The sequence below is a fragment of the Rosa chinensis genome, chromosome 5, assembly GCF_002994745.2.
Source record: "Rosa chinensis cultivar Old Blush chromosome 5, RchiOBHm-V2, whole genome shotgun sequence".
Classification (NCBI taxonomy): Eukaryota; Viridiplantae; Streptophyta; class Magnoliopsida; order Rosales; family Rosaceae; genus Rosa; species Rosa chinensis.
The window spans coordinates 6,291,728-6,318,474 of NC_037092.1; the positions used below are offsets into that span (position 1 = coordinate 6,291,728).

The window sequence follows — 26,747 nt, forward strand, 5'->3', positions numbered from 1 at the left end:
AAGCACAAATTGTGAGAAACATTAGTAATCTCCCAGGCACATTCATTCTCACTTCGTCGAGTCTTGAATCCCTGTATAGTAGTTTGTTCAAGCTGTGCATTCAGCACCAAAGACAGACAGAGCCTGAAAAGCTACTACAACAGAGATACAAGAGTTGAAGACCGAGAGGCAGAGCATTTATCTTCATGAACTGAATTGAAGAACGAGGGGGATCATTCAAAGCACATGTATGCACCGGAACACAAAGTATATGACTATTAGATTATCCCATTAACGGATTTTACAGGGGGAACCTACCTACAGAAGACTTGTAATTTTCATGAGGGCATGTGTTTTAATTTTTTGCCAAACAAATTGAAAGTTCAGGCTTGATTTTTCATGAACTAATTATCTAGTCGATGGTTAATATCCTCCAGACAGGGATTGGAAATGTAAGAAAGAGGTTAATAAATCTGTACTTAATAATAAGCATATATATTTTCATGTTCCACAGAGTATTTCATTTTATAATCTGCACTAAACAAAATTTCTTATTAATTCTCTAATCCCCCAATTAACACCTATAAATTTCAGAAGCTGAGCTGTAATACTATTAGTCAACATGCATATAGTAATCGTATGTAGCTGCGAAGCCTGTGATTTAAAAACCTAACTGAAGCTTACAATATTAATATGCAAGTTGAGTTTGATCCAAATTAAGACTTGAAGACTGAATATTCAATAGCAGTTGATTGATGATGTATCTTGAGGTTGAAGAAGAAATATTCACAGAAGAACAATTATCACAAACTCATGCATTAAATAAGACACAATTGCATTCATATTAATAATCGATAAAAGCTGATCGATTCAGTACTCATACAGTTGCTTCATTCTCAAGAAATCAAAGTTGTCGAGACATGGATTCACTCATCCCTTCTTTCGACTATCTGACTGTTTCGAGTCCTTCCTGAAATCATGGCAGTACAGGACAAATACCATTACAATAGAGCAAGCACACATTGGTATAGGCCCGAAGAACCACAGCAGAAAATTAAGAGCAAAATATAGTGCTCTGAGTCCCAATGACCAAAAGATACTTCCTCTTTCAACAGCTTTCTGCACTTTTTCCACATCCTCTTCTTTCGTGGCTCCTGGAGTGCTCAATAGGTAGTTTGAATGGACAAAGTGCCTCGCAGATTGAACGAAGAACGAAAAAGCAAGGAGAAAGCAGCTCAACAGGCATAAGTACTTGATAGAAATGATTGACTCGCTTGTGTTGCCGTAAACCATTTCTAATGGGAAGAACTTATTGGTTGAACTTGCAATCCAGACTCCGATAACAGCGCAGAGAGTTAAGGAGATTGACGCTAAAGTCATGGTTGCGCTTGTGTTTGAGGAAATCACACTAAGTCCTGTGCTAACATTGTCCCCAACTGCATCATCATTAGTACCCTGCAACTAGAAATTAGATTAGGATCAACAAATTTAGGATATATCGAATCAAGATTAATTTAGATATGCTAGTAGTACTGACCTCAGTGACCTTCAAAATCTTTTGAACCCAAGTTTCTTTGTCTTTGTTTTCGTAACCGATGGATGTTTTGGTGGCATCATGGATGTATTGGTACAGGAGGAAGAGGTGGTAAAGAAACATGAACAGAAGCCCAGCTGTGACCAAAACAGCATCCAAGTACTCTTTCTCAAAATCCATAGTCTCCTAAGTCTTACTAATGGCAACGGGGTATTACTCTGTTTATATAATGAATCAGTACATGGTGCTTTGGATTTGTACGTTCACACCATACTTTTCCTTTCACTTGAATTTGAGGGAATTAGAAAAAGACACAATCAATAAACATATTCGATCCATTTTTAACACGTTTGGTAAAACATATTAGATTCAGATTGATTACTATTGGACATTAACACAATATCATTTTGTTAACATAAGAGCGGCGTAACTTTGAATTAGCTGTTTTTTGGTAATAGATTTTCATTTATTACTACCGCACATGATATAATCTTGCATTAAGTAGATGTTTAGACTTTCAATTAATCAAGAGAATAGTATTTTGGTGATTATTAACAAGGAATTCCTTTCAAAAAAAAAAAAAAAACAATGAATTAATAAACTAGGATTCTATCTGTACATAATTTTTTATTACCATTATTGAGCACGACTAATTTTCTAAATATAAGCTGCACACTGCAAATAGTCAACATGCATAGTACTATATTATATCTTAGTGCAACTAGAATTTGAAGCCAGACTTTTCAATAGCAGGACTAACTTGAGGATAATCATGATTAAGAAAATAATCCCAAAAGTACAAAATATAGTTTTGTCTGAATTGGGTAGGTCGAAACTCAACTTTGGTGCAAAGAAAAAATGTACATTATACTAGACATTATGGCATATTTGCATTCATCAATGAAACTTTGATTGAATCTTAGAAAATGATGTCTAAGAAATCTGTTTATTTACACTACATTAAGACCCTTTTGATCATCTGATCTAAAGTCATGGCAATACAGAATCACCACCATTATGATAGAGGATACAAACATCGGTATAGGTCCAAAAAACCACAGCAGAAAATTAAGAGCACAATATAGCTAGAGCTCTAAGCCCAAGTAACCAAAATTCACTTCCTCTTTGAACTGCTTTTTCCACTTTCTTCACATCAGATTTAGCCGTCGCGCCCGGAGTGCTCAGTAGGAAGTTCGAATGGACGAAGTTCCTAGCTGATTGAACAAAGCACGAAAAACCAAGGAGAAAACAGGTTAAGAGGCATATGTACTTGATCGAAACTATCGACGCACTTGTATTGCCGTATATAAGTTCTCTTGGGAAGAAATTGGTGGTGTTGTTTGCCATCCAAGCTCCGATAAGTGAGCAGAGGGTTAATGAGATTGTTGCCAAATAAATAGTTGCAGTTGTACTCGAGGAAATCACATTGAGAGCTGTTTTAACACTCTTTCTAAGATCATCACCCTGCAACTATAAATATCAACAGCAAGGAAATTTGGATCAATAAATTTGTTCCGGAAAGCAAATTTGGAAATTGGAGAAACTAAAGAAGATACATATACACCTGCAAGATTTTTCCAACCCAAATTCGTTTGTCGTTGTTTTCGTAACCTATGGATGTGGAGAGAGGCATATTGAAGTACTTGAAAAGGAGGAAGAGGTGGTAAACTAGCATGATCAGTAACCCAGCAGGGACCAAAAGCACATCTATGTACTCCTCAATATTCATATCTCCCGGCCAAGTGCTAATACCAAAGGTTCTTATTGTTTATAAAGGAACTGTACAAGTTGCTTCAAATTTGTTTACATGAAACTGGCTTTGACTTCAAATTCCCCAGTTTCGAAGGCACCAGTTGGCATATATATAAGGTTTTTACGTGAAATGAAATAAAGTGCTAATCAGTTGAGCTAATAAACTAGTAGTTAAGCTGCAAATAATGGACTCTCCCACATGCTGGATATCCTAAATGGATTCCTTTATTCCATGAAACTAAGTAAGCAAGACATCTCTGGCCTGAGTTGGCCTTCATAAGTTCGTTGAAGCGGAAAACTCTCTCCTACAATAAGTCTGGCCTCAGTTACCCAATATGTTCGGTACAATTGAAATCTATGTGGAAACAAAGATTTCAACATATCATTTTAAGTTAGGTGTCAAAGTACCCCCGAGGAATGAGCCTGTATGTCGATCTATCGCCAACTATTACCTCGTGCCAATAATTGACCCAAGGGCCATTCCTAATTTGGTGGTCGTTTTGACTGTAAGCAGTTAATCTTACCTCTTAACAGGTACAATGATAATGAAAACTATAAGTTTAGATCTCGATCCGACTGAGTACGTTCATATGATGATATGAGTTATGACCAACTGAGAAAATGGTGTCTTCTACCATCTTTTACTAATAGATGTATGGATATCAATTAATATCTATAAATCTCAGTAGGATCCAATTTTATCAAGTCGTGAGGTTCTAGATTTATTACATTAGCTTATTTTGAAAGAAAAAGTTTTCCCTTAATACTTCAGAAGACTATTCCAAAACTTGACTTGTACTTGAACACTATTGCAAGTCCATGCTCATGACCAAGTATGAACTATACACAAGTGGTTTGACAATATATGTCCTAATAAAACCAGTCATGCATTAGTACTTTCCTTTACATTTCTGAGAAAATAAAACTAGCTAGTTCTATATTTAGTCAATATAATCAAGTAATCATGCATTTGATCAATTTCCTTCACCAAAATATAGAAATTTACGACTTGTTTGGCCTGTAGATAGTGCTTTCAAACATGTTTATGTAAAGTGATCGAACTACTATTGGTGTAGAGACAATAGACAGTTACTAGCAAATTAATATAAAAATTGGAAATGGAAAACCGAATTTTGGACCATAGAAGGGAAATTAGTAGCCATAATATTCCAAAATATTAGACTTCCAATACTCATGTTTACATTTTCACTCGTATAATTATGTCTTGAGTGGTATTGAAGAATAATGGAGCTAAACTTGGGTGATATGATAGGTAATGGTGAATTCATCTACTGCAATAGTTATTATTAAAGATTAGAACAGTTGTTAAAACTTACTTATCAAAACTATAATGAACATTCTGGTAATGGCATTCCAAGTCCTTAACTACCATGAAGGGCTTTCTGCATTGAATTTGTGAGCGGTATGCTTTTATGGAGTTTTGTTTTTTTTTCAGAACTACTTCGATGGAGTTTGAAAACCGAAAAATGCTAGAAGATTTGAGATTTTTGGGTAATTTGAATGAAAAGTATGAAATAGCTGCACCCTAAAGCAATTTATTTGGCGCGAATTGCTGACATGGCAGGTTTTGGTTCGTTGAGTATGGACGCTTCTTTTCAAATTAATGCAGGAATTAACAATGGGCCGTTATGCCTTGATTGGGCTTGATATCATTCTTCTAATGGGCAATGCAATAGTATGGGCAACAATGGGCATGGGCAGATGTCTTATGGCCCTTATCATTTCTAAATTTCTTTGAATTTAGTTATTTATTTATTTTAAACACCCAGATAGAAAAAGAAAATGACTTTCGAATAAGCAAACTCGAGCGGCAAACATTTTCCACAATGTAAATTATCCCTCTAAGACGTCATAGTGATAGTATCATACTACTATAAAAGCCCAGACGATATATAAGAACTTTCTTTCTTCCGAAACAAGTAGGTAAAATAATAATAGATAAATTCAAAAGCAATTAAATTGTTTAGGACGTAAAAGTCAAGAACACACACGATTATGGAACAATGAAAGAATGAAAATACTTATGTCATTTTCCTTATATGTAATACACACAAAAAAAAAGTAGGCTTGTTTAGTGTTTTAGATAACTAAGTCCATTACTATGATTAATTTATGCACATGGATGCCTGGCTGCCCAGCCTGGTACATGATTAGGTGCAACCCTCTCATTGATTGAAACAAAAATTATATTTTCCAGTAAATATATATATATAGTACTGAATACATTGCTATCTGAGAATGATTTTGCCACTTTGATTATTTGAATATTTGATTAATTTATGTTCAAAGAAAAATCTTCCTCCAGTCTCCAGATGACTATATGGACTTATACACTTTGGTTTCACAAACAAGTCATACAATGTATTTGCCTTATAACTATGAATAAGAATAAGTCAATTTAGCAACTCAATTTGTAATAAGTGTTCAAAGTTCAAACACGTTTCCTATTACGTGAAATACAGAAATACAATCCATGAATTGGTGCTGATATTAGACATCTATCAGTAGCAGAAAGTCTATATAGAACTTCAATGTATGAAACTATAAACCAAAATTTGGACCATATAAGAGAAGAATGATTTGATGATCTTCTAAGTTTAGGCTTGCAAGACTCATATTACATCTCTAGTTTGTCTTCCTGGCAATACATAGGTACCTAATCCCCACCAACTCCAAATAAAGAAGCATATGGAACTTTGCATTTACAAACAAAAATTGGGTTTTTTTAACAAATTTAAAATTACACCAAAGTTTCAACCTTTTCTCTGTGATGGTGCCGTGAGGTCACAGCTACCTCTGAAATTCTCTCCTCAACCTTCTTCACCATCTCCTTTCCTCTAAACTGATGCTGAAACATTGGCCTGGTGTTTGTGTCAAGGTAATGGAGGACCATGACCAGAACAATGGAGGAGACAAACATTGGAATTGGACCAAAAAACCATAGAAGCAAGGTAAGAGCAAAGTACAAAGCTCTTAGCCCAAGTGACCAAAAATCACCACCCCTTATGACTGCCATCTCTACATACCAGGCTGGAATGTTACTGTCTGGTGTGCTTATTAGGTAGTTGGCATGAACAAAGTGCCTTGCTGATTGAACAAAGCAAGCGAATGCGAGAAGGAAGCAAGTTAAGAGGGTTATGTACTTGATGGTAATTGTTGATGGATTCGTGTTGCCGTAGACTAATTCACTCTGAAAGACCCCATTTGTGCTGCTTCCAAGCCAAGCTCCAATAAGGGAACTAAGAGTTAGGGAGATAGAACACAAAAATGTTGCTGCTGATGTGTTTGATGAAATCACATTAAGTACTATTCCAACATCTCTTCTTTCAGCCTGAAATATAAGAATTAAGTTCTGTTAATTGGCTAAATTTGATGATCAAATGGAAAATAGGAAAGAGACATTGTAAAAGCTTACCTGCATAACTCTTTCAACCCAAGCTCTTTTGTCATTGTTTTCAAAGCCAATGACTGTGGTGTGAGGGAGATGAAGATATCTGTAGAGAAGATTGATGTGGTAAACAAACATGATCAGCAATCCACTTGGGACCAACACCAAATCAAGATCATCCTTCCCAAAACCCATGATTTTCTTCTCTGATTTGCTAAGTAGAAGATAATGAGATTGTAGATACGAAGAGCTAATGGGTTTTAATTATATGAATCCACTTTATACTTCTCTAATATAAAAGGAAGGACTCCATAGATTCAATGGAAATGTTTCAGGGACAGCTTTGACTTCAATTTAATGGGGCTGCTGTCACAATTTGCATTATTTTAATTAGCTCTAATTCAGACATTAGACTAAAGAATATTCTAGATATGTTAATTTATAAAGTAAGACTAAAGAAGGAAATCCTCATATGCTAACTATGAGGATTAGCATAGTAAAAAGACAGTAAGACATACTTGGGGAATATTAACATAGCAGGATTTCTGATTACAGATTCAATTGACTTTTGTTGAGATCCAATTTGACTTTTCCTTCTGTTACTTCATTGGTGGCCATTGTTTGATTTCACTTTCTTCTACTTGGCACTTTTTCTTGGCCATATTGGATTAATAATAAAAGCTGAAATACATTACTTGTAAACATGGCTGGTCTCCTAGACTTTGGCAAAAAACTTGTATAAGCAGTAGGAAAAGTATTTAATGGAGTAGATATTGCCCCTTTAGTTCATAACTTGTATGAAACTCTTCTATTCAACTCTTTGAAATAGGGATTAGCTGTTAGTATCCTAGGGTTGATTAAGCATCAGCAAACTCATTTGGAATTGTGAAGAATTTAAATATAATGATGTATTTCAAGATTGATATTTCAAAATGAGTACTTTATTAAGGAAGAATTGAAATCGCTGATCAGCAGTCGCATAAATCTTACAGCATATGATAGTTTCTAAGGATAAACTTCAATAAGGGACCTTAAACCGAAGATGGGAGTTATCTTGTACTTGCTGAAACCAGCCTCCAGAAAAAGCTTTTCCCACTCTTTCTCACTTCTCTCTCTTCCGGTCACCACAACCATCATCAACATGTCAAAGAAGAGCTTTGCTTCAGTTGATTCGTGCTCGTCTTTCTCCTCGTTTATCACAATTTCTATGATAATAACCTTTCCTTGACCACTGTCTGGAATAGCTTCCCTACATTTCTTCAGAACCTTCAAGCATTCCTCGTCGCTCAAATCATGTAAAGTCAACTGCATTTTACTCAATTTTGTCACCAATTTACAGAGTCATGTATATAAGTATAACCATTCATCTTCTATAAGTCACAAACACAAAGAATGATGATATATAGTTATATACTATATACAGTAGCCAAAACACTTGCTAGCATACAATGAAATGGTTATCTACTTTCCAACAAAAATCAGAAGAAGTGGCAAATTGCATACCTTGAGCAGGATAGCATCAGCTGGAGGAATAGCATTGAACATATCACCTGCAATGAACTTCAAATTCGCACTATCCGGCAAGTTAGCAACAACTTGTGGAAGTTCAAGAACTGTGCATTTCAAGTTGGGGAAAGCCTCACAAAGGATCCTAGCAACTGTTCCTGTACCGCCTCCTACATCAATTAAAGAACTCAACCCCTCAAAGATTGGCTTGCAGTCTTTGATGACCAGGTTCATCATTCCGGAATCACTGGCCATTGTTTCATTAAAAAGACTGTTGAACTCAGGATTTTTATCTCCGTATTCCCACAATCCCATTCCATGTGCAGTCTCAAACGGTGTGAGCTCATTCCCACGGAACCATTTTCCCAAAAACTGCCATGGGGTTGTAAAAGCTGGATCAAGCATGGCTGTAACAATGGGTAACATGCTCGGAACCTTGTCTTTTAGGAGGAGCCTAGAAGACGGTGTAAGATCATATGCCACTTCCTCTCGTTCATCTTGATTCATACAGACTTGTTTTGTAGCAAAGAAACCAGAGTGTACCATTAGGCGCATGAGCCGGTGCACATGGCCAGTTTTAGCTGGGTGAAGTTGAAGTGCTGTGACCAACTCCGGTAGAGTAATGGCTCTGCCATGGCTGTTGATTATATCTGGTATGCCGAGCTGAACTGCACACTTCAGTGACATAGAACTCACGAAGTTGAATATGTGTTTATACACATGAGATTGAGCTTGGAACACGTCCCTTGCTTCATTAGAATCCATAATTCTACAGCAAGTTCTTCTCCTCCTTATGATCAACCGTTCAGGTTATATTTGTAAAAATGATGATCTACTTGGACAATCTAGGAAGAAGAAAAAATCTCAATTCTACGAAAAATCCAAAAGTGGCTGATTCCATATCTGTCAAAGTCTCAGAGATAAGAATCTTCGAAGTATTTTGTCTAATTTCTTGTATTTTGTAATGTCTTGTCTTTTTTGCAGGGTTAATTAATTTGGTTGGTTGGTATGGTGGGAAGTAAATAGCCATGGATTTCACTGCAATCACCGCTCCAGAGGAGCTCAAGCTCAAGCTATATATTTATACATTGTAGCAGAAAAATGGCAGATTCTGGGCTACTATTTCCAGGCTGCATGCTTGTCTTAGCACAGAAATATAGACGTTAGAGATTCCAATACACACACACACGTTGGGAGCCCTAGTCAAAAGGTGTGCTTCTTTCCTCTTTTTATACAAAATCAGAGAGATGCGTTTGAGTTGCTGTTTATGGCTCCATTACTGGATTACTATGAATCAAGCAATAGGTTAGAAAAATTTGATTCATTGGATCTTTTAGGAATCAAACATGACCTGTTTGAATAAATGCTCCAAAGGTAGAGCTTTATTTGCATGTCTAATCTGTTTTCGACTGTCAAACTTGATCTGAGATGATTGATGGATAAATATCTAGACTTATATTAAAATGACTCGAGTGCTGAATTAGTTCTTGCACAGTGGTTGTGTTCCTTTAGTTTAGTTGTGCATTGATGCTGTTTGGAAATTCGTGTGGTTAGTTTGTATGTTTAGTATACTTGCTTGTTCACCCAAAAATGAAAACTAGATGATTTTCAATTAGTAAGTGCATACCCTTTTATTTGTTCCAAAAGAGCAGGAACAATCAAGTCAATATATAATGATCAATATATAATGATTAAGCATCAGCAGACTCATTAGAAATTGTTAAGACTTCGGATATAATGATTTATTGATTAATTTCAAGATTGATCTTTCAAAATGAAACTGCTTACAGCATATGACAGTTTCTAAGGATAAACTTCAATAAGGGACCTTAAACCAAAGATGGGTGTTATCTTGTATTTGCTGAAACCAGCCTCCAGAAAGAGCTTTTCCCACTCTTTCTCACTTCTCTCTCTTCCGGTCACCACAACCATCATCAACATGTCAAAGAAGAGCTTTGCTTCAATTGATTCGTGCTCGTCTTTCTCCGCGTTTATCACAATGTCTATGATAATAACCTTTCCTTGGCCATTGCCTGGAATGGCTTCCCTGCATTTCTTCAGAACCTTCAAGCATTCCTCGTCGTTCAAAGCATGTAAAGTTAACTGCATTTTATCAATTTTGTCACCAATTTACACAATCATTTACATGTGTGTAATCAACCATCTTATAAATCATAAACACAAAGCATGATGGTATATACACTAGCCAATAACACTTACTGACATTTTGTGTAAGCCAATAACTGAAGAAGTGACAAATTGCATACCTTGAGCAGGATAGCATCAGCTGGAGGAATAGCATTGAACATATCACCTGCAATGAACTTCAAATTCGCACTATCCGGCAAGTCAGCAACAACTTGTGGAAGTTCAAGAACTGTGCAATTCAAGCTGGGGAAAGCCTCACAAAGGATCCTAGCAACTTTTCCAGAACCACCTCCTACATCAACTAAAGAAGTCAACCCCTCAAAGATTGGCTTGCAGTCTTTGATGACCAAGTTCATCATTCCGGAATCACTGGCCATTGCTTCATTGAAAACACTGTTGAATTCAGGGTTTTTGTCTCCGTATTCCCAAAATCCCATCCCATGTGCAGTCTCAAACGGTGTGAGCTCGTTCCCTCGGAACCAATTTCCCAAAAACTGCCATGGGGTTGCAAAAGCTGGATCAAACATCCCCAGAGCAAACGGTAACAAACTCGGGACCTTGTTTTTCAGGAGGAGCCTAGAAGACGGTGTAAGATCATAGGCCTCTTCCTCTTGTTCATCATGATTCTTACAGACTTTTTTCGTAGCAAAGAAACCAGAGTGTACCATCAGACGCATGAGCCGCTGCACGTAGCCAGATTTAGCTGGGTGAAGTTGAAGTGCTGTGACCAATTCCTGTAGAGTAATGGCTTGGCCATGGCTGTTAATTACGTCTGGTATGCCTAGCTGAACTGCACACTTGAGTGACATAGAACTCACGAAGTTGAATATGTGTTTGTACACATGAGATTGAGCTTGGAACAAGTCCTTTGCTTCATTAGAATCCATAATTGATGATTCTACAGCTAGTTCGTCTCCTCCTTATGAAACTACTTGGCTTATATAAATATATCCTGAGCTGCTGAAAAATTCTGAGAAGAAGAAAAGTCTCAATTCTGCAATGATCCAAAAATCAACGATTCCATTTGTCAATGACCTTTGAAATATTGCTAAACAGGACAAAGACCTTTCTTTCTTTCTCATCCACTTACGTGTTTGGTGGAGCGAACCATGACTTTCTATCCGGTGGTGATGTGTAGACTTTCAAGTTTGAACCTCGTCAAAGGTGGAGAGGGATTTTTTTTTTTTTTTAAATGATTCTCATCGCAACCACCCAATACCAAAACCCAGATTGATTGCAAGCACAGGCAGTTTCATTAAAATGTAAAACATACAAGCATAAAACTTTAACAAACACAGCAAGACATAAATTGTGGAAAATAAGCCATTTTCATTGATAAGATAAACCCATTACATCACATTAAGCTTCTGATCTACATCTCTAAACAACCATCTAAACCATAATACCATACGAAACTCAAAATAAACGTAGACATTTCATCAAACACATTATCTTCCAAATACTACTCCATCTGTACTAAACCCTTTGATTCAAACTCAAGCGCGCTCACCCCTGATGCGCCTAGCGAGCTGGATATCCTTCGGCATGATCGTAACCCTCTTGGCATGAATGGCACACAGATTGGTGTCCTCAAAGAGCCCGACGAGGTAGGCCTCCGCCGCCTCCTGCAGCGCAGCCACGGCGGAGCTCTGGAACCTCAGATCGGTCTTGAAATCCTGAGCGATTTCACGGACCAACCGCTGGAATGGGAGCTTGCGGATCAGAAGCTCGGTGCTCTTCTGGTACTTGCGGATCTCACGGAGCGCGACGGTTCCCGGCCTGAATCTGTGTGGCTTCTTCACTCCGCCGGTGGCCGGAGCGGACTTCCTAGCGGCCTTGGTGGCAAGCTGCTTACGTGGCGCCTTGCCTCCGGTGGACTTGCGGGCGGTTTGCTTGGTACGAGCCATTGAGAGATTGGGGATTTGAGAAATTAGGGTTTTCAGAGGGATTGGGGATTTGGTAGTGTGAATTGTGAAGTGGAATTTGGAGTGGCTTTTATAGTGGGGGGTGTGATGGGGAAGAAGTAATCATAGCCGTTGGTTTGTTTTGGGGAATGGACGGCTGTGGCTGCGTGTTGGGTTGGTTTTAGGTGCGGATCGGTGACGTGGCGTGTTTCTTTGCGCGGGTTTCGAAAATTTATGCGGGAAGTGTGAATTGGGATTGGTCGTCGATGCGGTTTGGAATGGACGGGTGGGATTTGATGAGAGGGGTGGCACGCGGATTGCGGATTGGGGTTGGGAGGAAGCGCGAGGATCGGTGACGTGGCGGGGTTCGGCTTTGGGAAATGGGAAGGTTATGGGATGGGCTTTACTGTTGTAGCCCAGAGAGGTAATTCTAAATTAAAGTGATTTTGGATGAATTTCTACTCCAATTCCTATTCAATATGGGAAGTTCAATATTGTTGACAAATGAGAGTAGAAGTCTAATGTTTATTGTCATGGAGAGACTGAATCTATGCACCTTTTATAAATTTTTTTCAAAGGGTTTGTTGTTTGGCATGATATGTTGGAAATTTTGATTGTGTATTTCAAAATACTCTGTGTAACTCTCAATTTATTGGAAAATACCATATATTTATTTTAAAACGTTACTAATTCATTATACTCATAATATTATAGCATATTAAAGTTACGAGAGTTTCGATATTCCAATAACTATCTTATTAAATTTGCATTATATCTCTAAGCCTTTTCATCTACTATATATACATGTCACTTCTTGGTCTTACACACACAACAAAATTCATTATCTTTTATAGTTCTCTCCATAGTTGTTTCTCTAGTGAGTTCATATATATTTTAGAGGGTGCTTTATTCTTGCTCTTCCATAATGTCAAAGGAAAAAATCAAGCATTTAGAGGATCCAAGTTTACTAATGTACACTTACAAGGATTAACAGTTATTATACCCAGGAGGGTAGGGCGCCACTAACCTGCTACACGGAGACATTATCTCCGAGTGATGAAATCTACTCTTACGGGTAGTGTTTACACGCCTCAATCTTAAACTCTTTTTAAATGATTAGTCCTCTAAAAGCCTACAAATCCAATAGATTAGTGTTACGATTCTTGTTATTATAGTCCATTATCACAATGAAATGATGAATATTATTTGTTATTAATATATTATTTTGTGTGATTTTGTAGGAGAATCAAAATCTAGTGTACACGTAGGATCCATCTACCAAATTTTCCAACATGATATTGTTAAGCTGTTTCTGTCGCATAACATTTACTCTAAACTGGGAGAATTTAATTACTGCTAATATTCTACAGCATAATTGTGAGTTTCTTGGCTTTGCTTTGTCCCAGCTCCCATTCTCCCAATTATTTTCCTTCACTTGTTGGTTTTTATGGAAGTGGCAAAATAAGAACATTTTTTATGGTCCTTGTAATTATATTGCTATAATCTTTCAATACATTTATGAATGAAGTAAAGGCAACTCCAAAAACCAAACTAGTGAATCTAATAGAGTTGAATACTTAAACTGGCATAAACCAAGTCCCGATCATGTTAAACTCAATGCGGATGGTACTAGGAATACTGGATGGTTTGATTGGAGTTTGGGGGGGTTGAGAGATAGGATTTATGAATTTATGAGGAACATTTACCATTGTAAAGTGTTGCAGGCTAAAGCTTCGGCTATGCTAACTGGCATGAAGCTTGCTTTTGAGATAGAAATCACTCATATTGAAGTGCAGACTTATTATATGACCATGAAGCAGCTAATGTTTAGGGATGATGTTGATCTCTATCCTTCTTTTTTTTTCTTTTTCTTTTTGAGAATGGACCTCCATCCTCTTGGTACTATTTTGACAAACTGCAATTCCTTGCTTCTTTCCTTTAATTCATACTCATTTCAGCATGTGCATAGGAAAAGAAATATGGTTGCTGATGGCTTTGTGAAGAAAAGTGTGGCTTCTAGCAAAGTATTATGGCCTATTGTTAAGCAATCAGTAACAGTAGGAGAAAAACCAACTTTATGCTCTCGTATTCACACAGTACGTCTTCTTTTTTGGGAAAAAAAAAAAAACTAAAACATAACACAAATTTATATTAATATTTGAACAAGCTAGATTGTAGGTTTCAGATCTCATACTTAGGAAATTGACAGAGACGTTTAAAATCCTCAAGGAACCAAGAGTCAGTTTTTTGTGTTCATATTACATCAAGTTGAATGAGTCCACATTTAGTCCAGAGATTTTCTTAGAAAGACACCATTAGAATCCGAATATTTAAAAAGAGAGACTAGCTAATACCACTAAACTATATATAGGATAAAAATTTTCCGATGCTACCAGCAGCTATTGTCTTTTATAGAATGAGCCATAAATAACAATCCATACGGCAACTACAGGCAAGAATTAGACAATGTAACTATATTAAACGGATTCAAAATGATATATACAAATCTATCCAATATAAAAGGTGCAGCAAGAGACTGAGGTGCTATAAAGAAGTTTGAAGTGGCTGCTTATTGTCACATATGGAAAGAAACTACTTCAATGCCGGCAACAATTGCCGTCCCCTGAAATAAGTAATGACAAACTTTCAGTGAAGAACTTGTCATACACGTTTCCAGGCTAGACTTGTTCGGAACACCACTAAGGCTCCATGATCTCGATCTATAAATACAGAGACACATGCTGGTCTCAATCCACAATTATATCAAGTTTCCTTGCTTTCCAAGCTAAAACAAAGTTTGTCCAAAAAGAAAAAAAAATTATTCCAAAGTTCCAATGGCCTCGCAGTTTCTATTGTTAGCATGCCTTGCTATAACAGCTTCCATTGCTCTGGCATCTGACCCAAGTTCTCTTCAGGATTTCTGTGTGGCTGATCGATCAACCTCAGGTAACTAGCTATAATAATTAATATTCTAGCTTATAAACATGTGATTGAATTTCCCAAATAGAAATACATAGTTGATATAATCAATTAATTAGCACTGGTTAGTAATGTTTCTGATGCATTTTGGACATAATCAAATATCAGTACTGGTGAATGGACATGTGTGCAAGGACCCCAAGCTAGTTGTCGCCGATGACTTCTTCTTCAGTGGACTTCACCTAGCAGGCAACACATCAAACCCTGCCGGTTCACGTGTGACCCCGGCAAACGTAGCCCAGATTCCAGGACTTAATACTCTTGGTATCTCCCTTGTTCGTATCGACTATGCACCATGGGGCATCAATGCTCCACACACTCATCCTAGAGCCACTGAAGTCCTAACAGTCCTAGAAGGGAGCCTCCAAGTGGGTTTTGTCACCTCCAACCCTGAAAACAGACTTATCACAAAGGTGCTTCAGAAGGGCGATGTGTTTGTGTTCCCAGTAGGACTTGTGCATTTCCAGCACAATGTTGGAAATGTTAATGCGGTCGCCATTGCAGCTCTGAGCAGCCAAAATCCAGGTGCTATTACCATTGCCAATGCAGTGTTTGGATCAAAGCCTGCCATTTCTGCTGATGTTCTTGCGAAGGCATTCCAAGTCGACAAGGACACAATCTACGATTTCCGGTCCAAGTTCTAGACTCCAACTTGAAACCTTTCAAAATGGGCTTGACATTCGGTTCATTTGAAGTGCGCACAATGTTTTACTGTTCATTTAGCACTACGTACAATCATGTTCAGTCTGATTCTTCGTTTGATTCTTTTACTTCAAGAGTGTGATTTGTTTCTGATCACTCAGTGATCCATGTTATGTATGAATTGGTTTGATTCTATTTCTCCATAAGGCCTGTCGATTTATTTGATGCCTGCCAGTCTTCCCTTCCACATGTTATGTATGAATTGGTTTGATTCTATTTATCCATAATGTATTTTATTTATTTCATAATTTATTTTGAGGTTTATTTTTATTTTGTATTTATTGCAGTTTTATGTTTTATATATATGATCATTGTTTAACCGTTATATGGTTAATGAGGCTAATGATGATCATGATAGAATCTGGTTCCTCTAAAGTGAGGAAGACATAAAGTTACGTCAATTTCATAAAATCTAGATGCTCCATATAATCTAACGGACTTAACAGTTACACATCACTTCACCACCAATTTTTGAGATTTTAGTCTAAACACCATAACTTGCCGTTAACTTGAGGAAACAAAAAAAATTAGAGCTAATACTTTTGGGGTCTTGCTATTTAAACCCAGCAAATTTCTAAGTGTACCCGGCATTTTAAATATTATCTTATATTTCCTGTTTTACCCCTATTTAAATAAACCCAACAAACATTCTCCATCACCATCTTCAAGGTTGAGAAACTGGAAATGTGAAACACATCAGTGTTGAAATCTTTAGTAGCAACACTTGGTGTTGGGATTGTTGGCTGATCGAGTTGGTGGTTTGATGTAACATTTAGACTTTAGTCGTCAGCTTGTGTGATTTTTGATTCTAATGCCAGCTATTCCAAATGGTAGGAGGATTTAGGATATATAGCAACTCTATAAATGAATCAGGCAAAAATACACAGGCGGCTAAGCCTGCCCAAAACAGAAAAATCCGGCCAATACCCAACCTGATGTTCACAAAGACTTCTTAAACAAATTAGGCTGACTACATGCATCAGCTTTGGAAAAGCCGGCCTGTAACAGTTGAGGCATAGCAGATCTAAATTTCACTATAAATATGGCTCTAATTCTGCACAGTGTCTACAAACCATTACCAGGCTAGCATAGCCTAAACCACACAAAGTTGATTCTTTAGAAAACTGAGATTTACATACAAAGCAAAAATGGCTATGGCTATAACAACAAAGTGTGCATGTTCCTCAATGTGGCTCCTCTGATGTCCTCATCATCATCTCCGCTGAGAGCAGACAACAAGGCATTAATGCCACTAAGTGATTCTACAAGACCAGAACAATTGATAATCAAGATCAGGGAGTATATGTTTATACTGTTTTATATATGTTTAAATTTACAAATTGCATGCTTTGGTGGTGTAGATGGGAATGGCAAGCCAGAGTGCAACAACTCGATGTTACACACAAGCTGACGACTAAAGTCTAAATGTTACATCAAACCACCAACTCGATCAGCCAACAATCCCAACTCCAAGTGCTGCTACTAAAGATTTCAACACTGCTGTGTACTTATGATGTTTCACAGTTCCAGTTTTGCAACCTTGAAGATGGTGATGGAGAATGTTTGTTGGGTTTATTTAAACAGGGGTAAAACAGGAAATATAAGATAATATTTAAAATACCGGGTACACTTAGAAATTTGCTGGGTTTAAAACTTTAAATAGCAAGACCCTACTTTTGTCTCACATAAAGGAAAGTAATTCCTTTGTTTTTTCCATGAGAAGGGAAAAGAAATTTTTCAACAGCAATCTATTCTAATGTTTGGTAAAGTAGGAAAATTATCGGGAAAGTTGTTAAAAAGTTTGTAAATAATGTAATAAAATAATATGTTGTGAGTAATAAATGCAAAGAAATAATGAAGGAAAGTGATTCACTTGGGGTTTGGAAAGAACCACTTTCCCCCTTATGTTCCTTTCCTTCAAGAAAAGATTTTCTTTCCTTTTGCACCCCAAACGCAAGAAATGAACAAGTTTCTTTTTCTGATGCTTACTTTCCGCAAACGAAACATGGCCTTGATGTAAACTTCCTCCTTCACGTGTCAAAATTCTTTCTCTATGTTGCATAAAGCAAACGCAACATTCTCTATGCTTCTATGGAAACTAGTCCATGGTTGAAGAAAATCTTTCTAAGATCATTGGTTTGCAAGTCTTAATGATCATACACGATTATACTAAAATTATATTGATAATTAAACTCCATTGAGGTAGTTGATAAAGCAAGATCATTCAATCATCTAGGAGTGGGACAAACCAAGGACTTCACTTTAGCAAATGGGGGTATTTGTTGATAAGGATTTCATAAATTTGTAGAATTTAAAGTTTAACTCTTTTAACTCTGATGGTTTAAAGTTTTTTTTTATTGAAACTCGAAATGGATGCAGTTGCATGATTCAAATTATTTTCTTTTCTTCAACCATGGATGAGTCTTCATGGAAAGAGCAAATTGAGCAGTGTAGCAAAGGAGAAACAGCAAGTTGGCTGTGTTTAGACTAAAGTTCTAAAAAAATAATGGTAGAGTGATGTGTCAATTGTTTGGACCGTTAAATTATATAAAGCATCTAGATTTTATGGAATTGACGTAACTTCACGCTTCCTCACTTTAGAAGAGCTGGATCCGTCATGATAAGTGTGACATATATAAGGGTGCATGGTTATAGTTGGAAGGCACAATGTGTGGTTTGAACTTGGAAGACATATGGTTAAACAGATTGTCAGATACAAAATGTTGAGATGGTCAGATACATATATAAGGGATATCGTGAGAAGGAAAATGTTTCCATCATAATGCAACCACTCTAGCACAACACTCTATCCACTTAAAGTCCTCTTACATATTGTACATATATCTATTTTAAGTATACACTGTTTTGAGTACGGGTGATTAAGGTTCAAAAGATTTTGGCCTCCATAGATTGTTGTTTATGCCTGCGTTCATTTTCACCACTGTCCTTGATGATATAACTGGAACTGCTCGTCCTATAAGTGTCGTGACATCTGCTATCTCTTAGTTTTTTTTTTTTTTTTTTTTTTGGGGGGGGGGGGGGGGGGGGGTTTGGGGATTGTCTAGGGCCCCATTTTACCAAAAAAAGAAAATTTTGGAAGTTTATAGGTATTCTCAACCTTGTTTACTTCTATTTGATGTTCTAACACATTAGGATTCATAATGGTTAACTTACCGTAACAATAATAGATTAATGTATAGATGTAGCGAGTAGACTAGTTTATAAAAAAAGTAAATTGATTTCATGTATTAGTAGACTAGCTTGGCTTTTTCTCATACCCGTCTACTCTAAATCGAACATACATTTGTATTAAACTAGTTTATTTGATGTATGAATATATTAATGTACAGTAGACAAATCTACCATAAAAATCTTTTAAGCCACATTTAGTTATTGGAAAATAAAGTAATCCATTTGTCTTTCCCATGGGATGAAAATTAAATTTTCCATGAACTTTCCATTTTAGTGTTGGTAACATAAGGAAGCTAATTAGGAAAGTTGTCTGAAAATTTGTAATTAATGAAATGTGAGTTATAAATGCAAGGAAAGAGGGGGAATGGGTGAATGGATCCCTTGGAGTATGGAAGGAAATGTTTTCCCCTTTAAGGAATGCTAGCAACCTTCTCCTCCAACTTTTCCCTTTCTAACTTCGCCATCATTGCATGCCATGTGTATTTCATTATCTCCATTATCTAAAAAATTTAAATAATTAATACAATTAAAATACAAGTTTTCACTTCCCCTCTTTACCCTTATTTAATTTTTCATGTATTTAATTAAGTAATTAATTTCAGTTTCTCACTTTTTTTTTTCCCTTTTGTGAATCCTTTTTATTTACAAGTTATATTACTCTTGTAGGCTTATGTGCGTATTTACATTAGAAATATGTACATATATATATATATATATTTAAGAACATATTTCAAAATTTTGGCCAAAAAAAAAAAACCGAATTGAAACTAAAGAAATAGCCAAACGTTTGCTTTTGTTATATACATATATCAAAGATAATACACACACACACACACACACACATCCAATTCAGAGCGATGCCTCGCTCTGAAATTTCATAGCAAGGTTAGAGTTTAGGGTTACTTTTCGGTCGCATATCCGCATCTCGATCGGCATCTTGATCGTTCAGTTTTTAGGTACTAACGTATAGATCACTTCTGCAAAATTTCAGCAAAATTGATGATCTATAAAATATCTAACTCATTCAAACCAATGGACAAACTAAATATATCCAACCTGAACTGTACTAGCTTTAAGGCAGTTATCAATGCCTTAACGACCATCAATTTGACTAAAATTTTGCAAAGATAATTTATACATTAGTACCTAAAAACTGAACGGTTGAGATGCGGATATGTGACCGAAAAGTGACCCTAAACCCTAACTTAGACATCGCTCTCGATAGGATCTCTTTCTCTCTCTCTCTCTCTCTCTATATATATATATATATATGGAGAGAAAGAGAGAGAATTTATATAATCATCTAATTTAATATGTATTCTAACGAAAAAAAAAAGTTTGTAGCTACCATGTGTCTATGTCAGTGAGCTTTACCATTTTGTTTTCTATTTATTTTTTTCTTTTTGTTTTTTTGTGGGTTTTATATGAAAAAAGATGTCCAAAAAACATAAAAACTCAGTATTATGGAACATGACCAAATAAATAAAAGAAAAATTTTGGTTGAAAAACTTAGGAAATATAAGAAATGCAAAAAACGTTAGAAAAAAATTAGAAAAACAAAAGAGTCAAGAGTTTTTTTTTTTGCATATTAATAGAGAGCATTTAATAAGGTCAAACATAAATAAAGGGTAAAACAGGGAATAAAATTAGTTGGTTTTTCAAGATAGTAAATATACTAGGCCCGCTCACCTGCGGGACGAAAATAAAGGGACAAAACGGGACAAAACCATCCCAGCCGTTGAATCTTAATTCAGTTGATCAAACGGACAAAACGGCAAACCATTAAAACAAATTTTTTTTTAACCTATTATCCAATCCCGTTTAGTCTCAACCAAGACTCTACGTTCAGTCTTGGGTTCTTCCTCCTCCCTTGTCTCCACGTTCAGTCTTGAGTTCTTCCTCCTCCCTCGCCTCCCATATACCATTCTTGATTCATCCTCATCCTCATCATCATAAGATTGGCCTATCTTGAAGGTATTTTTCTTAGATTTTACTCTCTCTCGATTTTAGGGTTTTTTTTTTTTTTAAAAATTTTTTCTCTTCAGTTTGGGTGAATCATGGAGCCATCGTATTTTGTTTGATGATTTCATTTCTGGTGTTATGATTTGATTGTCGAAATTTTGGTATTCTTTTGCAAGTATTGATTTTGCTGGGATATAGAGTTGGTCAAAAGAAATTGAAAAAAGGTCAATACTTTTTGTCCTGACTTTTTGTCCATGGAATGGATTGAATCATTGAATAGGAAGCCTCATTGACCCAAAAAGGTCAATACTTTTTGTCTTGGTTTCATTGTCTTAATTTTGATTTCATTCTCTGTCTCACGGTCAAAGTTTCTGCTTTTTTTTTTCTTTTTTTTAAAAATCTTTTTCAAGTAGGGCAATATGTTAATTCAGAGCACTAAAATCTCAAATGGTCAACATAGATTTGTTTAATGAGGAGCTCATGGCTTCACACAATTTTGTCGTCAAAATGCAATTCCATACATGAAGAGCTCAATTATAATATAAGTAAAATGCTTGAATTGAAATTGTGTTTAGTTTTTAACTTCTTTTTTATTAGTGTTATGTCTTTGACTCTGTTATGGTGAAATTCTAATTATAGCTGTGTTTGTACAGGGTGTTTGTAATATAATGCTATAGCTTTATGATGGGTGAACCATCGTTACAAGAGACAAATGAGAATGTTGTTGTAGATGAACCAAAACTTCGGCTTGGTCAAGAATTCGAATCAATAGAGGAGGCCTATTACTTTTACAATGAGATATATGCAAAGACTATTGGTTTTAGTGTGAGAATGGGTTCAACTAAGAGAAGTAAGGTGACTGGAGAGATTACTTGGAAACAATTTTTATGTTCCAAGGAAGGAAAAACAGATGAGACTTATGAGAACTCAAGACGGCAACATTCATCGACCATGGAAGAAAGGAGGTGCGGAATAAAGCGTATGGGTTGTAAGGCAAGGTTGAACATCGTCTTTAACAAGGCAAGCAAAAATTGGTGTGTAAGTGACTTCGAGGAGGCTCATACACATGAACTTACAACCCCCAAAAGAGTACATTTATTACCATCACACCGCAAGCTTACAAAGGCAAAAAAGTGTCTTATGGAAAAGCTAAGTAGTGTTAATGTTCGAACAAGTCAACAATTCAAAATAATGGAGACTGTGGCAGGTGGTATACGGAATGTTGGATGTATTCCCAGAGATTTGAGAAACTTTGAAAGAGATTCAAGGGAAGAAGTGAAGGGACATGATGCAACTATGCTACTTGAGTTCTTAGAGTCATAAAAGGAAAAGAAGCCGTCTTTTTATTTTGAAGTTGACCGAGATGAAGAAAATAGGATCAATCGTTGCTTTTGGGCTGATCCTACCTAAAAAAAAGCATATTATTTCTTTAACGATGTTGTTGTGTTTGATACCACGTACAACACAAACAAATATCGCATGATCTTTGCTCCAATCACTGGCGTCAACCATCATGGCCAAACAATTGTATTTGGTTGTGGACTTCTAAGTGATGAGAAATCTGAGTCTTTTATTTGGTTACTGGAACAATGGTTGAAAGCTATGCCTAGTGGTCCATCGAAAGTTATAATTACTGATCAAGATCCAGCAATTGCAAAAGCCATTGCTCAAGTTCTTCCACTTACACTCCACCGTTTTTGTCTTTGGCATATCATGTTTAAATTTCGAGATAAGCTTGGTCCTGTGATTGCTCAAAGTTATTATGGACTCTTCAAAGCCAGTGTATATAACTCCAAGACTAAAGAAGAATTTGAAGCTAGTTGGAAGAATGCTGTGCAACAAAGTAGTCAAGAAAATCATGCGTGGTTGAACACAATGTATGAACTACGAAGTAAATGGGTCCCTGCATTTTGCAATCACATCTTTCATGCGGGTATGCAAAGTAGTCAAAGAGTTGAGAGTAACCATTCATTCTTCAAATCATTTGTTTCGGTGAACAATTCTTTATTGGATTTTGCTACAAGGATTAAAAGGGGACTTAGACAACAAAGGCATGAAGAACTGATTCGTGATCATGTTGATAGTAATGAAATTCCAAAGACAAGGACTTACTATCCCATAGAAAAGCAAATGCGTGAGGTGTACACAAAAGAAATATTTTTGAGGTTCCAAGATGAGGTTGTCAAGAGTACTGCTTACTTGAAATGTGAAACTTTGAAGGAAGATGAAAATGAATGCGTGTATAATGTTTTAAGGGCTGCAGATGATGAACAAAGCTGGAAATTGCGACAAATAGTTCATGACAAAGTTTCTGGTTTTGCCAAGTGTAGTTGTGGAGGCTTTGAGGTTGAAGGAATTGCATGTAGGCATATCATTTTCTTTTTTCGAAGTATGAATATGGTACATTTGCCAATTGAATACATCTTGGATAGGTGGACAAAAAATGCAAAAGTTGGAAGAGTTTGGGATGATGATGGTGTCGAAGTGAAAGATGTGGGTGATAAGTCATTGATGATGAGATATATTCAATTATCTCAACTTTCACAAGGTGTAATTGATGAGGCGTCTCTTTCACAAGAAACAACAAAATATTTCACAGATGGACTCCATTCCCTTCGCCTTGGTATTAAAGAACTTTTCTCAAATCTGGGTGTTGAGGAACTTCCATCCACAAAAAAAAAAAAAAGAATACCTCAGGAAATACTCATTGAAGAACCATCTCAATCAAAGGCAAAAGGAAGTGGGAAGAGGTTGAAGTCATCCAAAGAAATTGCAATGAATAGGCAGAGAAACTGTGGAAAATGTGGTAAAACTGGGCACAACATAAAAACATGTGAGAAGCACAATGCTAATGGGTAATAACTTTATTTACTACTAACACTTGCTTTTATTTCTTGATGTGATCTATTTCATGCTTATTAATGTATCATTGATATTGTATATGAGCAGGTCAAGCATACAAATCAACCCCACTGAGCAATCAAATGAAGCACCACTTAGCATGTAAAGGATGAAGTTGATCTTTCTTCTGTTTTGTTTCAGCATAATCACAAGTTTTTTTTATATGTAATGGATTGTAATATGCATCAGTTGGGTTGTCATTCAATGAATGTTTTTTCATTCATCCACTGCCCAGAACTTGTGTATATTCTTTTGCATTATGATTATAACTTGTGATTGTGAATTGGGATGTCAGTTACATGTCACTGACCAAGTAACTGTAACTGGTCACGTAACTGACCAAGTAACTGACCATGTCACTGACCAAGTAACTGTAACTGGCCATGTAACTAGTCACGTAACTGACCATGTAACTGACCATGTCACTGACCAAGTAACTGCCCATGTCACTGACCAAGTAACTGGTCACGTAACTGACCATGTAACTGACCATGTCACTGACCAAGTAACTGCCCATGTCACTGACCAAGTAACTGGTCACGTAACTGACCATGTAACTGACCATGTAACTGACCATGTCACTGACCAAGTAACTGACCATGTCATTGACCAAGTAACTGTAACTGGTCATGTAACTGACCATGTCACTAACCAAGTCACTATAACTGGTCATGTAGCTGGTCACGTAACTGACCATGTCACTGACCAAGTAACTGTAACTAGTCATGTAACTGGTCACGTAACTGACCAAGTAACTGACCAAGTAACTGTAATTAGCCATGTAACTGACCATGTCACTATAACTGGTCATGTAGCTGGTCACGTAACTGACCATGTAACTGACCATGTCACTGACCAAGTAACTGTAACTGGTCATGTAACTGGTCACGTAACTGACCATGTCACTGACCAAGTAACTATAACAGAGACAAATGTCTGTTGGGAATCAAATGTCTCATAATCTCAATTGCATCTCTCAATTGCATCTCAATTGATTTACAAGATTAAAAAAAGAAGAAGGAAAAACAACATAAATAGAATTTTATATATTAAAGTAATATTCAAATTTGACATAGCCATTGGAGCTTAAAGGATGTCAAAATATTGTTATATCAAATTTGCCATGTCATATGTCAAGTTCAAATTTGACCCAAACCAAAAGAAAAAGCCATTGGAGATGCTCTAACTGGTTGAATCAGTATCTCTCCAACTTTTACAGCAAACAAATAAAGTTCTCCTCCAGTTCCATATAATCCTTTTAAACAGGGGAAGTTCTGATTCAAGGGTCATGGATGCATCGTATATTTCGTGAATACCAGCGCCAGGATTGTATTATGCACGGATGGCTCACTTTTAAAATATAACATGCATGGATGGCTCAAACTGGCAAGGGTTTTGCCTTCAGCAGACAAGAACTGTACCCTGACCTACATAAACAAAAATGAAATTAGTCAAATAAAAATCATCCAATGGAAACAAAAATAGCGAGGACCATGATGAAAAAATTGTAACTAGTATACATCCCACAAATATAGAAAACAAGAAGGACCACATAAAGTGAGAGATTAAAACCATACTCAAACGAAGCAAATAGTATTTCTCTCCTCGCTCTAACTTTCAGATTCCTAGAACTTGAGTTTTTTGGTTTGCAATTCACATGGTATAAATGTAGAATGAACTAGCTTCCAATACCACATTATTTGTTTTTCCTTTAACTAGTGGCTTGAGGTCACACCAACCAGTTGAAAATGTGAGAAGAAGCAGTTGACATATTTACAAAGTCCAGAAGAGATTTAACTATGAAACTTTCTCTTGCTGATTTAGTCCAGAGAAAAAAAAATATCTTCACTAATTTGGAAAAAAAATCTTATTAGATCCTTTCTTCCCACTGCTTCAACCTATCAACAGCCTAACCAACCTCTGTTGCAGCAAAAGATTTCATGATGATGGTAACTGGGGACTATATCTCCAAACCAGAGGGAGCATCACCATATTCTTTTGAAGAATCCATACTAATTACTCTCTGAGGGTGCCTACATAACATTGACTGACAACTGTGATACACCTTAGGTGTGTGCATGACTCAAAGATTTTGACTTTTGATCAACTCCAGTCAATTGAATTTTGACCAACATTGACTGACTGACTAATTCCTATTCAATGATTCAATCCATTCCATGGACAAAAAGTATTGATTTTTTTTCAATTTCTTTTGACCAACTCCAGTCAATCGAATTTTGAGCAGGAATTCAAATCCGAAAACTAAACCAATTTCCATTTGCAACCACAAATCAATACTTCCACATGAACAACCAAAATTAAGACAATGAAACCAAGACAAAAAGTATTGACCTTTTTGGGTCAATGAGGCTTCCTATTCAATGATTCAATCCATTCCATGGACAAAAAGTCAGGACAAAAAGTATTGACCTTTTTTCAATTTCTTTTGACCAACTCTATATCCCAGCAAAATCAATACTTGCAAAAGAATACCAAAATTTCGACAATCAAATCATAACACCAGAAATGAAATCATCAAACAAAATACGATGGCTCCATGATTCACCCAAACTGAAGAGAAAAAATAAAAATAAAAAACCCTAAAATCGAGAGAGAGTAAAATCTAAGAAAAATACCTTCAAGATAGGCCAATCTTATGATGATGAGGATGAGGATGAATCAAGAATGGTATATGGGAGGCGAGGGAGGAGGAAGAACTCAAGACTGAACGTGGAGACGAGGGAGGAGGAAGAACCCAAGATTGAACGTAGAGTCTTGG

The 26,747-nt window shown here is 36.4% G+C and overlaps 9 protein-coding genes across 11 annotated transcripts; 3 read left to right on the top strand and 6 right to left on the bottom strand.

Annotated features, from left to right (window-relative positions):
- Positions 1 to 797: 797 nt before the first annotated feature.
- LOC112167373 lies at positions 798 to 1,715 on the bottom strand. Of its 2 annotated transcripts, none has more exons than XM_024304386.2 (2): positions 1,517 to 1,715; positions 798 to 1,434 (listed from the first exon to the last, which is right to left on the bottom strand). In XM_024304386.2, exons 1-2 carry the CDS (start codon positions 1,691 to 1,693, stop codon positions 910 to 912), a joined length of 702 nt encoding a protein of 233 aa, XP_024160154.1. In that variant the 5' UTR covers positions 1,694 to 1,715; the 3' UTR covers positions 798 to 909. The 2 variants fall into 2 exon arrangements, with proteins under 2 accessions (XP_024160154.1, XP_024160153.1); XM_024304385.2 differs by having other exon boundaries at positions 798 to 1,440.
- A 699-nt stretch (positions 1,716 to 2,414) lies between these two features.
- On the bottom strand, positions 2,415 to 3,392 carry LOC112167440. Its single transcript, XM_024304465.2, has 2 exons — positions 3,078 to 3,392; positions 2,415 to 2,983 (listed from the first exon to the last, which is right to left on the bottom strand). Exons 1-2 carry the CDS (start codon positions 3,240 to 3,242, stop codon positions 2,582 to 2,584), a joined length of 567 nt encoding a protein of 188 aa, XP_024160233.1. The 5' UTR covers positions 3,243 to 3,392; the 3' UTR covers positions 2,415 to 2,581.
- Positions 3,393 to 5,840: 2,448 nt separating this feature from the next.
- On the bottom strand, positions 5,841 to 7,009 carry LOC112165786. Its single transcript, XM_024302433.2, has 2 exons — positions 6,702 to 7,009; positions 5,841 to 6,617 (listed from the first exon to the last, which is right to left on the bottom strand). Exons 1-2 carry the CDS (start codon positions 6,867 to 6,869, stop codon positions 6,027 to 6,029), a joined length of 759 nt encoding a protein of 252 aa, XP_024158201.1. The 5' UTR covers positions 6,870 to 7,009; the 3' UTR covers positions 5,841 to 6,026.
- On the bottom strand, positions 7,007 to 9,679 carry LOC112165785 (trans-resveratrol di-O-methyltransferase). 2 transcript variants are annotated; one of them, XM_040505778.1, is made up of 3 exons: positions 8,178 to 9,679; positions 7,665 to 7,979; positions 7,007 to 7,040 (listed from the first exon to the last, which is right to left on the bottom strand). In XM_040505778.1, the coding sequence occupies exons 1-2, from the start codon at positions 8,943 to 8,945 to the stop codon at positions 7,680 to 7,682; spliced, it is 1,068 nt and encodes a 355-aa protein (XP_040361712.1). In that variant the 5' UTR covers positions 8,946 to 9,679; the 3' UTR covers positions 7,007 to 7,040; positions 7,665 to 7,679. The 2 variants fall into 2 exon arrangements, with proteins under 2 accessions (XP_040361712.1, XP_024158200.1); XM_024302432.2 differs by lacking the exon at positions 7,007 to 7,040 and having other exon boundaries at positions 7,108 to 7,979; positions 8,178 to 9,678.
- A 214-nt stretch (positions 9,680 to 9,893) lies between these two features.
- On the bottom strand, positions 9,894 to 11,291 carry LOC112165784 (trans-resveratrol di-O-methyltransferase). Its single transcript, XM_024302431.2, has 2 exons — positions 10,448 to 11,291; positions 9,894 to 10,283 (listed from the first exon to the last, which is right to left on the bottom strand). Exons 1-2 carry the CDS (start codon positions 11,213 to 11,215, stop codon positions 9,984 to 9,986), a joined length of 1,068 nt encoding a protein of 355 aa, XP_024158199.1. The 5' UTR covers positions 11,216 to 11,291; the 3' UTR covers positions 9,894 to 9,983.
- Positions 11,292 to 11,633: 342 nt separating this feature from the next.
- LOC112166357 (histone H3.2) lies at positions 11,634 to 12,292 on the bottom strand. Its single transcript, XM_024303182.2, has one exon. It carries the CDS (start codon positions 12,233 to 12,235, stop codon positions 11,825 to 11,827), a length of 411 nt encoding a protein of 136 aa, XP_024158950.1. The 5' UTR covers positions 12,236 to 12,292; the 3' UTR covers positions 11,634 to 11,824.
- A 2,688-nt stretch (positions 12,293 to 14,980) lies between these two features.
- On the top strand, positions 14,981 to 16,177 carry LOC112166866 (putative germin-like protein 2-1). Its single transcript, XM_024303791.2, has 2 exons — positions 14,981 to 15,178; positions 15,320 to 16,177. The coding sequence occupies exons 1-2, from the start codon at positions 15,067 to 15,069 to the stop codon at positions 15,853 to 15,855; spliced, it is 648 nt and encodes a 215-aa protein (XP_024159559.1). The 5' UTR covers positions 14,981 to 15,066; the 3' UTR covers positions 15,856 to 16,177.
- A 5,574-nt stretch (positions 16,178 to 21,751) lies between these two features.
- On the top strand, positions 21,752 to 22,390 carry LOC112203002 (protein FAR1-RELATED SEQUENCE 5-like). Its single transcript, XM_024344033.1, has one exon. It carries the CDS (start codon positions 21,752 to 21,754, stop codon positions 22,388 to 22,390), a length of 639 nt encoding a protein of 212 aa, XP_024199801.1.
- A 156-nt stretch (positions 22,391 to 22,546) lies between these two features.
- Positions 22,547 to 24,074, top strand: LOC112203003 (protein FAR1-RELATED SEQUENCE 5-like). Its single transcript, XM_024344034.1, has 2 exons — positions 22,547 to 23,922; positions 24,017 to 24,074. Exons 1-2 carry the CDS (start codon positions 22,547 to 22,549, stop codon positions 24,072 to 24,074), a joined length of 1,434 nt encoding a protein of 477 aa, XP_024199802.1.
- The last annotated feature ends 2,673 nt before the right edge of the window (positions 24,075 to 26,747 follow it).

Coding starts and splice junctions, on each gene's coding strand:
- LOC112167373 (XM_024304385.2), bottom strand. CDS start 1,693: ATGGATTTTGAGAAAGAGTACTTGGATGCTGTTTTGGTCACAGCTGGG. Junction 1,441..1,516: donor AGATTTTGAAGGTCACTGAG/GTCAGTACTACT, acceptor TCTAATTTCTAG/TTGCAGGGTACTAATGATGA.
- LOC112167440 (XM_024304465.2), bottom strand. CDS start 3,242: ATGAATATTGAGGAGTACATAGATGTGCTTTTGGTCCCTGCTGGGTTA. Junction 2,984..3,077: donor GGGTTGGAAAAATCTTGCAG/GTGTATATGTAT, acceptor TGATATTTATAG/TTGCAGGGTGATGATCTTAG.
- LOC112165786 (XM_024302433.2), bottom strand. CDS start 6,869: ATGGGTTTTGGGAAGGATGATCTTGATTTGGTGTTGGTCCCAAGTGGA. Junction 6,618..6,701: donor GGGTTGAAAGAGTTATGCAG/GTAAGCTTTTAC, acceptor CTTATATTTCAG/GCTGAAAGAAGAGATGTTGG.
- LOC112165785 (XM_040505778.1), bottom strand. CDS start 8,945: ATGGATTCTAATGAAGCAAGGGACGTGTTCCAAGCTCAATCTCATGTG. Junction 7,980..8,177: donor CTGATGCTATCCTGCTCAAG/GTATGCAATTTG, acceptor AGTAAAATGCAG/TTGACTTTACATGATTTGAG.
- LOC112165784 (XM_024302431.2), bottom strand. CDS start 11,215: ATGGATTCTAATGAAGCAAAGGACTTGTTCCAAGCTCAATCTCATGTG. Junction 10,284..10,447: donor CTGATGCTATCCTGCTCAAG/GTATGCAATTTG, acceptor GATAAAATGCAG/TTAACTTTACATGCTTTGAA.
- LOC112166357 (XM_024303182.2), bottom strand. CDS start 12,235: ATGGCTCGTACCAAGCAAACCGCCCGCAAGTCCACCGGAGGCAAGGCG.
- LOC112166866 (XM_024303791.2), top strand. CDS start 15,067: ATGGCCTCGCAGTTTCTATTGTTAGCATGCCTTGCTATAACAGCTTCC. Junction 15,179..15,319: donor GGCTGATCGATCAACCTCAG/GTAACTAGCTAT, acceptor ATCAAATATCAG/TACTGGTGAATGGACATGTG.
- LOC112203002 (XM_024344033.1), top strand. CDS start 21,752: ATGGGTGAACCATCGTTACAAGAGACAAATGAGAATGTTGTTGTAGAT.
- LOC112203003 (XM_024344034.1), top strand. CDS start 22,547: ATGATCTTTGCTCCAATCACTGGCGTCAACCATCATGGCCAAACAATT. Junction 23,923..24,016: donor GAGAAGCACAATGCTAATGG/GTAATAACTTTA, acceptor GTATATGAGCAG/GTCAAGCATACAAATCAACC.